Source organism: Sebastes umbrosus, chromosome 12 (genome assembly GCF_015220745.1).
Source record: "Sebastes umbrosus isolate fSebUmb1 chromosome 12, fSebUmb1.pri, whole genome shotgun sequence".
In the NCBI taxonomy this organism is placed as follows: domain Eukaryota; kingdom Metazoa; phylum Chordata; class Actinopteri; order Perciformes; family Sebastidae; genus Sebastes; species Sebastes umbrosus.
The window spans coordinates 27277479-27287590 of record NC_051280.1 but is presented as its reverse complement, the minus strand read 5'-3'; the positions used below and the strand labels follow the sequence as shown (position 1 = coordinate 27287590).

General features: G+C 40.4%; 2 protein-coding genes across 5 annotated transcripts; one reads left to right on the top strand and one right to left on the bottom strand.

Annotated features, from left to right (window-relative positions):
- Positions 1-1508: 1508 nt before the first annotated feature.
- Positions 1509-4986, bottom strand: nedd8l (NEDD8 ubiquitin like modifier, like). Its single transcript, XM_037786352.1, has 4 exons — positions 4816-4986; positions 2239-2286; positions 2040-2122; positions 1509-1940 (listed from the first exon to the last, which is right to left on the bottom strand). Exons 1-4 carry the CDS (start codon positions 4831-4833, stop codon positions 1817-1819), a joined length of 273 nt encoding a protein of 90 aa, XP_037642280.1. The 5' UTR covers positions 4834-4986; the 3' UTR covers positions 1509-1816.
- A 1305-nt stretch (positions 4987-6291) lies between these two features.
- zp3f.2 (zona pellucida glycoprotein 3f, tandem duplicate 2) lies at positions 6292-9597 on the top strand. 4 transcript variants are annotated; one of them, XM_037786341.1, is made up of 10 exons: positions 6292-6420; positions 6554-6738; positions 7558-7664; positions 7749-7840; positions 7914-8094; positions 8170-8275; positions 8354-8442; positions 9054-9142; positions 9240-9350; positions 9428-9597. In XM_037786341.1, the coding sequence occupies exons 1-9, from the start codon at positions 6399-6401 to the stop codon at positions 9347-9349; spliced, it is 981 nt and encodes a 326-aa protein (XP_037642269.1). In that variant the 5' UTR covers positions 6292-6398; the 3' UTR covers position 9350; positions 9428-9597. The 4 variants fall into 4 exon arrangements, 3 of the variants coding, with proteins under 3 accessions (XP_037642269.1, XP_037642267.1, XP_037642268.1); XR_005209016.1 differs by lacking the exon at positions 9428-9597 and adding an exon at positions 8659-8737 and having other exon boundaries at positions 6306-6465; positions 9240-9349; XM_037786339.1 differs by having other exon boundaries at positions 6306-6465.
- The last annotated feature ends 515 nt before the right edge of the window (positions 9598-10112 follow it).

Genomic DNA, 10112 nt, shown 5'->3' with positions numbered 1-10112 from the left:
GCTCTTCCTGACCAATATCTCCTTCGTCTATTGTTTACAGAGGCTCCTGGGGTATTTTATTTTCTCAAGACGGTGTATAGTGATAAAAGAAGAATGGGCATGATACTGTGTACAAGATGTATATTTTAGATTTTAAGCACAATTAGAAGAGTTTTAAGTCTTTGGAAAATCTCTAATACAGCTCTTTGTTGTACAGTGGGCTGTAAAACACTCCTTTAGATGAAGCCAGTGGGTGCTTTTCATTATGCTAACTTGTACTTCCTCGCATCTTCTCTCATCCCGTGTCCCGGAAATCGTTCCTCCTCCGCCATCATGAAGTATATTCCAATCCCCTTAAATGCATCTCGAGGAGACGAGGAGGCTTCTGGGGGGCCCTAGAGCGAGGGAACACAGGTGTATCCTACGCGGAATTCTTTTATCAAGTGGCGTGACGTGCAAGTACCACGCCTCTGCATGTGGCACACAGTTTGAAGCAACTGACGTCGCTTAAAGCCGGGGACACACCAAGCCGACATCAAAGAACTAACGGCGACGAAGGCCACCAGTTGCGTCGCCTGACGTCACCTTTGTCTTGGCCGACAAGTTGCATTTGAACACACCGCAAAAATTACAGCCGACGGCCAACTACCACGTACGTTCTGCGCCTGCGTGAGATGAAATAACTCTCCACACTAGCAGGCGGTGGAAGTCTGTATTTGTCATTCAAAAAGGGAAACAGGAAGACCGAGGACGGCAGATATACCAGCCGTTGTTATGATACGTACATGACACAAAGCTGCGTCAGCCGACCATTGAGAGACCTGGAGATGAAGATGAAAAATGAGAAGAGTCTTCTGTGTTTTTCCTTACTTCCATTTCTCTTCTCGTGCTCTGATTCGTTTACGCTGAACTGCCAATCAGAGGGATTTCTCTCACCGACAGGCGGCGCCGCCGATTCAACATGCTGAATCAGCCAAAAAAACTCAGACACAGGCAGACTAGAGCCGACGGTGCGGGACACACCGCAAAAACTAGGGCGGCAGATTGGTGTGCTTGGTGTGTCAGGGCCTTAAGACTGACGCTACGGAACCACGGATTTCTCATTTGGCAGCTTCGGCTCCTCCGTCCTCGCTGGGAGGAGCGAAGACACGAGGAAAGGACACGAGCGAGGGAGGCGAGGAGACGCGTTAGCATAATGAGGAGCAGCCGGTGTATCACGTCAGTAATTTGATGACTCATCTCATAATCATCTATTAAAACCACTCTGGATACCGGATGTCAGCAATGGTGCTCTAAACGGACTTCAGTGCAATCTCTACCAGACTGTTTCAGATCACTACCTTAACTAAACTGTAAAGAAAAAGATCAGGAGTATTCTGTCAATTGCTTAAATTGTCTTTAAATCTTCTGTTTCATGTCATTTTCTAATAAAAACAAATTTTCAGAATCCTCAGCAGCGACTTCTCAGTGTCTGTGCTCAGTGTGTGTGCTCAGTGGGTGTGTGTGTGTATTAGAGGACGACGCTTAAATCAACTTCAGCATTTATTCACAAGCAAAAAAGACGACAGTGTTTTCAAACTGTCTTTTGTACTGCATGGGTGCCTGCATCAAATGGTCAAACTCAGAAAGCTAATGTGGGTTTACAAAAAAAACATCTACAAAGGAATCAGAAAGTCCTTTTTTTCTCTTTTGTTTTTGCCGTTGTTGGTTGATTTTTTGGGGTTTTGTTTGCGTTGGCCCGGGAACGTGGGATTTCAGATCTCTGTGCTGAAACAAGGTTAGACGGTGACAGACACCTAAAGCGTTGGCACTCAGCTGGCCCCATGACAACAGCGACTCATGACGAGGAGGAGAGGTGTATGCAGGGCCTGTGGAGCGTTGAGCCGCCTCTTAGCGCCAACACAAGATGGAGCACCGATCCTCCCTGGATCTTGTAGTCTGCAGCGGTCTTCTCGTCATTCCTGGGATGCGAAAGAACACGAGAGAGAGCACGAGGAGGTTTAGAGAAGACTTGTGCAGCAACTACAGAGGAAGATAGTGCATAATGAAGGAGAACTCACATCTGTTTTCCACTGTAGATGAGTCTCTGTTGCTGTGGTGGGATCCCTTCCTTCTCCTCCACCCTTTCTTTAATTCGCTCCACCTGTGTTTACCCAAAAACAAAACATTTAGAAATGATATGGTTCCTTGAGGGTCAACAGTATAATATACAGATTAGTGTGTCGTGTTTCTTTCCTATTAGAAACAATTGAATTTCACCTTGTCTGTGGGCTCAATGTCGATCTCTATTTCTTTTCCAGTGAGAGTCTGAAACATAATATTTACATTATTTCACATAAAATCTGCAACAGAGCTTTTCAATCAACATAAGGCAGAAAAAAAAGACCTGTCCCTTTATATAGAGGTTAACGTGTGTTACATCAAATTCTGTGACCCGTCCGATTTGTGGCCTGATCAGAAAATTCAGCTTTATTGCCAGTGCAAATGTTTACAACATGGCCACACATTATATTTTAACAGTTGTGCGCAAAAGGGGGTGTCATCAGGGATATAGATACGGGTTAACTGTGATAGCTGGGGCTGCAAATAATTATTTAAATAATAAATTATATATTTAAATTATTTTCATTATTGATTAATCAATCCAATTTGGTTTCTATTAATATATTAATTGTCTATAAAACATCAGAAAATTAACCAGAGCCCATAGTAACGTCTTGTTTTGTCCGACCTAACAATCCAAACACAAAGATATTCAATTAACAAGGATATAAAACAGACAACAGCTGCAACAGATCTTCACAATGGAGAAGCTGGATCCAGAGAATATGTGGCATTTTGCCTAATAATCGCCCGAAATTACTGATCCATTATGTTTCTGTCGACCAACTATTAGATTAGGTTGAAAGATGTATCGTTCCAGCCAACTATCTGTAGGGCACTAACCCAGTTTCTAGTTTATTCTCAGGTGTCACAGAATCTCAAGGGACACACATTTTGTTGTAACACCGGCCCATGAATTAGCTAACCTGCTTTGGTTTTATTATTATTTTTATTTAAAAAGAGACCATGTACAGTTTAAAACATAAATGTCACCATTTGATGCACCGTACCAAATTATAGCTTTAAGCTAATTCACATCTGTAGTCCACTTGGCAGGTCAAAACAAAGAAACATACTACAGTCATACAAGAAAGAACATACAAAACGCACAATACACAGCTACACACAATAGCACATCACAAAGTATGCTTGTCAAGTAAAAGCAAGTCATGAAGACCATGGAATAAAGATCAGTGATTACAGAGCCGAGCAGCTTTCAGCAGACGTTTAAAAGATCCCATATTATTAAAAAGTGAGATTTTCATGTTTTTTTATTATAAAGCAGGCTTAAGTCCTATATAAATACTGTGAAAGTATCGAAACACTCAATCCATGGAGAAATACACACAGCCCGTATTCAGAAACTGCATTTGAAACCAGCTGTCAGGATTCCTGCCCATTCGCGATGTCACAAATATACAATATTTATACCCTTTACAAAATTTTAAAAGTAAACATTCTAAATGTGTCCCAGTTTATTCCTGGTTGCAATGTATATGTGATGGTACGTGTCCACAGGGGCGTTTTTTATCGCGAGGCGACGCAACGCTTCCCAACATTGGACGCTTGGTGGGCTGTCCCTAGAGACAAGGCACTCGGCTCCTGATTGGACAAACGCTTTCCCGCTGTTGGCTGCTGCTTCAAACCGGAACCAGTATGGAGGCTCGTTTGGAAACTTTCTTCTCTTATTTCACAAAAATAGTTCACTGAAATGTGTTTCTGAAAACATTTGAGGCGAGAAATAAGCCATGCAGTTGATGAATCTGTCTTTATTTTGGATCGACAACGTTTATTTTAAAAGATCTTCGGGAGTTTCGAGAGGCGGCGAGTCGCGTCGGACGCCCGTGATTTGCATAAAGTAGCCAGGACTTCAACTTTATGCAAATGAGGAGCGGGCTTCCTGCACGCCTAGTCTCTCGAATCGCAACGCCACGCTACCGGAATGCATTGCGCGGCTGCTTGCATAGACAATGAATGGGGAGCGTGGTAAGCACGGAACCTGTGGACACGTACCATGAATGTCATCAGCTGACAGGAAGTACACATGGACCAAAGCTGTTGCTTAGCAACGCAATTCTGTTACAATTCCATCAAAATGCACTAAAACGGAGCGTTTTAAGACAGAGGATAAATACAGGCATATTCAGGCTGACCGCATGAGGAAAATAAAGTTTTTAAACATTACAGCATGTAAACATGTTCTATAGTAGAAACACAAAATACAAATATGAACCTGACAATTAGCACAATATGGGACCTTTAAGTTGGTTTTGAAAATGCTGATAGAGCTGCAGCTCCTCACGTCGTCAGGCAGGCTGTTCCTCTGATCTGTGGCCTTAACAGAAACACCTGATTGCCCAAATGTAGTGTGGCGAAATGGTTCAGTACAATCTAGCATAGTGATTGCATTTAAGTCAGCAAGCTATCAGATAGCATAGCTAACGTAACTGAATGGTGACAGTAGCATGTTGATAGCTAGCTGGTAGCTCCACTTAATAGTGAATAAAAAAAGCAGGCTTACATTTTAATTATTTTAGCACAGACTGAGATACGTGTAAGTTAGAATATAATAAATAAATGCCCTAGGGCCCCAAATATAAACTAGCTAACCGGTCAGTGGTGCTAGCATAGCATGCTAACAGTTAGCCTAGCATGCTAACAGCTAGCCTAGCATGCTAACAGCTAGCCTAGGAGCTAGTTATCGTGTTAACGTGAATAAAACAACGTTCTTACCTTAACTTTGATCAGCATCTTGAATAAAAATGGACTACAATTCAAAAGGATAGCTTATATAATGTTTACTGATCAAATAACACTTAAAACGTTACTAGCGAATTACAAGCTACTTTACTGTCTGACTGGCTGACTTGGATTTACTTCCTGTGTACAAACCTAAACGCTCCGGACGTCAAACGGCAACGGAAAAGTGGTTCCGCTCTAAAAAAAAACAACACGTTTTTTTTTTTTTTTTAGTTTTTTTAACTATATTCTTTCTTTTTGTCATTATTATTGTTATTTTTTTCTTGGTTTTGTTTCAGTTTTGAATGTTGAGGTCTTTTTCTCTATAAGTGTACTTGATGGGTTTGTCTGTAAACTCATCTACTTAAAAGTTGGTTTATAGACTGCTGTAATTCCGAACAGTGGATTGCATATATGAAAACAGCCTTGAAAAAAGGGAAAAAATAAAGTATTAAAAAAATAAGAAAAACAACACAAAACAAAAAAATATTTTATAAACTCACAGCATCTTTGATATAGACATACATATTTCTATCCTTTACTAAGAAAAAAAATCCCTGTAAAAAATACTCATTACAAGTTAAAGTATAATTTTACTCAAGTATGCTAAAAGTATGAAAATATTAAATAAAAGTACACTTTCACAGTGCTATGACATTATTGGATTATTATTATTGATGCAGCAAAATATAAGCATTTTAATATTGTGGCTTTTTTCGAGGTGGAGATATTTTTAACTACATAACTTACAGTTTAGTATTTTCATCTGAATCTTTGTATTATTATTTTTTTAAACTGATCATGTTTTGTAGTATTATTCTGTAAAAAATAATGAGTAACTGACTGTTAAAAGTGGTTCCGCTCTAAAAAAACAACAACAACAAAACAAAAAATGATTTATAAACTCACAGCATCTTTGATATAGACATACATATTTATATCCTTTACTAAGAAAAAAAAATCCCTGTAAAAAATACTCATTACAAGTTAAAGTATAATTTTACTCAAGTATGCTAAAAATATGAAAATATTAAATAAAAGTACACTTTCACAGTGCTATGACATTATTGGATTATTATTACTGATGCAGCAAAATATAAGCATTTTAATATTGTGGCTTTTTTCGAGGTGGAGATATTTTTAACTACATAACTTACAGTTTAGTATTTTCATCTGAATCTTTGTATTATTATTTTTTTAAACTGATCATGTTTTGTAGTATTATTCTGTAAAAAATAATGACTGTTAAATAAATGCAGTCGAGTAAAAAAATACATTTGTCTGTGAAATGTTGTAAAGTACAGGTGTAAAGTAAAATTAAAGCACAAATAAATAACATTTTTGCTTCAGTATAAAACTTGATTAAATGTACTTAGCTGCATCTCTGCATCTAGAAATTGTCAAAAATGAACACCCAGTCATATGTATGAAATTGTGAGAATGCACAAAAACATCCCAGTCTATGTTGACACTGACCAAAAGCTGCCCTGCCCACACACAGATGTTAATCAATCAGCTAATTTGGCAGGAAGTCTACAAATTGTAGTCACTTCCAATGGGATCTGGATCATTCAGTCATGGTGACTCATTTCTACCTAGGTGTGATAATCGTGGCTGTTTTTGCAAGGGCTGTTGCTAATGCAGGTATTCTTTGCACATACATGTAGAAATGTGTCAACCTTATGTAGTTTTTTTAAAGTGTTTCATGTACAAAAACTGGTATCGTTTGCAGATGTCAAAATAGTCTGTGCAAAGGACTCGGTAAGAATCACATGGAGGATCAGTGCGGAGTTGGTGCCACGTGCAGCTCGTTTCTTCCTTGGGAGCTGCATGCCATCTCGGCTGGATATTCTGCCCACCGGGGAGGGGGACGCACACTTTGTCTACAAGTTGGATGAATGCAATTTTAAAAGACTGGTAATGTAAACGCTATATTTAAACCTGCAGTAGGCAGAACATTTTTGGCATCATTGGGCCAAAAAATCCATGAAAGCCTTTCAGCATATTGTAATTCAAGTGTTCTGAGAGAAAGCTAGACTTCTGCACCTCCTCATGGCTCTGTTTTCAGGCTTTAAAACATCTAGCACGTGACGGGAGACTTTGGCCAATCACAGGTCATTTCAGAGAGAGAGAGTGTTCCTATCGGCTGTTCATTGAAAGGAGGCAGCTGTCAATCACTCGCGAACTCTGATCAAACGATCAAACTAGGCAGCGCTGATCAAATATGAATCAATATTATGTTACTATAATGCCCATTTCTCTCCTCAAATGTTTTCAGAAACATCTTGTTGTGTACTGTTTATCTGTAAAATGAGAAAGTTTGCTCCAGCTGGTGGGTGTTGCTTGGTATTTCCTCAACTGATTTCAACATGGCTGCCGGGTGACAAACTTTCTCAGTAAGAAATAGGCATTACAGTAACAGAATATTGATTAATATTTGATCAGCACTGCCTAGTTTGACCGTTTGATCGGAGTTACCGAGTGATTGACAGCTGCTCAAAGACGGCAAGGCTCCAGCTCGGCTCTGATCGGATGTTTTCCTCCGGTCTGATGCCATTAGGAGCACCAGAGGACACAGAGGCACATGATTTTTTCTCATGTACTACTGTCAGGATATAGTGACTGTTTTATAAAAATAACTTTTTAAAATCATATTTGCTCCAATTCTGCCCACTGCAGCTTTAAGTAAAACACCCTTCAGTCTGTTCAGTGTCTTAACAAGCTGTTTTTCTACAGTTGAAAAGAAAGCATATCCTCTATCGAAACGAAATGACTTTCAGGCCATATGCAAAAAGGTTAAAACCCGCTGCCATGGTGTATCCCATCGAGTGTGTTTATAAAAGGTAGGAGGTCCTTTTTATGAATTAAATTCCAGTTTGCAGTTGAAATGTGAGATGAGAAAAATGTCCCCATTATTTATATTTCAGACCCGAAGGGTGGATTCCCCCTTTCCTGAACCTCGGGTCAGGTGTTGCTGAAGGCCGAGGCACGTTGGTATTCCACATGGCGCTCCTCAATGGTGAGTTCTCACAGTTACACTATACCAAATACAACATGGAGACATTCCATGTATTTTTTACCTCCCCCTACAGATCAATTAACAGGCATCGCAAAGACTAACGTCATCCCCCTGGGCTCGTTCATGCTGATATGGGCGGCGGTGGAGCAGAAGTCCCATCAACCCTTGCTGCTGCTCATGGAGGAATGTGTGGCGGCCACTACGCCAGAGCTGCAGCCTGGAAGCCAGGTTTACCCTATCATTGCCAATAAGGGGTAGGATTCACACACTGATCTGTCTTTCCAATGATGAATTGTTGCTAATCGGGTGAGATTTTTTGATTTCTTCAGGTGTCTTTTGGAAAGCGTGAGGGGAAACTCTGTGTTTCTCCCTCGGTACCACTCGTCTGCACTCATCCTTCATCTGCAGTCCTTCAAGTTTGGTCTTGGGGAAGAAGTGAGAGGCTGAATGGAAACCGCTATAAGGAATATTATGTCGATAATGGATTTTGACAAAGTTTCGTGTGCTCCTCAGGTGTACATTCACTGTAAACTGGTTGCATGGGACCCTGAAGATGTTGATCAAAGCAAGAAAACCTGCCACTATATAAAGGAAAATGAGAGGTAATCATGGATTAAAAGGACAGTGTGTAGCATTTGAATGAATGAACTAGAATGGCACTCGGAGAACGCAGACCTCCGCCAAGGTGCCTGACTTTAAAAACGTATTGGCGGATGCCTCTCTCGTTCAGCAGCCTTGTTATGTCTGTATAACGTTACACAACGTTATCTCTCATCCCGTCATCTACTGTTTTTTTCTTTCTCACTGCGGACGGACAGCAGCTGCCCCCGCACCTTGGAGTCTCGCCACACATCCACACACGTATCTCTTATTTCAAGGCCTTTGGCCTTGGCGGAGGTAATGAGTGAATGAATGGTTTATTTCGAGCATACATCAAAAAGAACAAACCTTTGTTTTTGTTTGTACGCCCCCTGGCGTTTTGGAGCATATTGCAACGAACAATGTGCCATCTACGGAGGCCCGTGCCACGATGTCTCGCGCGAGTATAAACAAAGCTTAATAGGTCCTCTTTAAAACACCCCATCAGAATATAGAAGAGCAAATGTTAATGACTTCAACAGCATTTTTAGCTGAACACTTTATTTGTATATAAATTATATCTTTATCAACACCATGCTGAAATAATGACCCTCTATGATTACTCCTCTCTCAGATGGGAACTACTCGATGACCCCTTCAGCCCCGTCTGCAGCTGCTGTGATTCAACCTGCAAGTCGCGCTCCAAAAGAGGAGTCGAATATGGTATCACTTTTCTGCCAACTTGGGTGTTTTCATTTAGATTGTGCTTTTTCCTCCACTAAATCGTTATAATCTTTGTTTTTTTTGTCCCTGTCCGAAGCCCACGGCTTTAGTCACAACTCTGTGTTGGGACCGTTGATCATAATGGATCCGTCTGACTCAAAAGCCCACAACGTTTCAGAGTTGTCTGTTACTGCTGCGGACTCTTAAGTTAAGTTTAAGGTCTTTGTCCTGAAACTGGATAAACACTCGCCATCAGGACTAAAGTTCTCAACATCTTCTCAACAGGAAGCCCAGAGGAAGCTGACGGAGACTCTATAGAGGAGCCAGTAGCCAATGACCTCAGATGTTGGGACGTCAGCTTTACATGATCTCAACATAAACTGTTTGCAGATTCATTTAATGTCATCCATCGATCTTAAGCCCTCTGTACAAATAAACCTGCTGTTGGGATTCTATTATGGCATTTGTTTTTTATGGCTGTGTCTTCACACGGTCATCACAACTCCAGGGAATGATAATAAAATACAAGTATCCAGACTTTATATCAATAAAGTCCACATAAGTTTTAATCTGAGCTGTAACCTGCTACACTACTGCCTGATGTCCATGTGGTAAATGTCACCCTGTAAACTCATAACCTCTCCCCTGGTTTATCACTAGTATTTTACAATTTGTTAGCGGTTTCAAGGCTCCCCTTAAAGTTTTGGCTTTAAAGGAGCACCTGAATTATTTGTCTGTGTGAGACTAGACTATCTAATTCACCATCAATTATAATGTGGCCTTCAGACCCGTCTTTATAGGCCACGTGATTTACAGTCGAGGATCTAGCAGCTTAATTAGGACACAGACATTTTTCTTCTTCTGAATACCTCCCATTTTTCCTCGAGCTCTATCATGACAGGTCATATATCAGATTTAAAACCTATGAAAGGGCTCAGACTCCATATTAAAATTGGCAGTGTGTAATTTC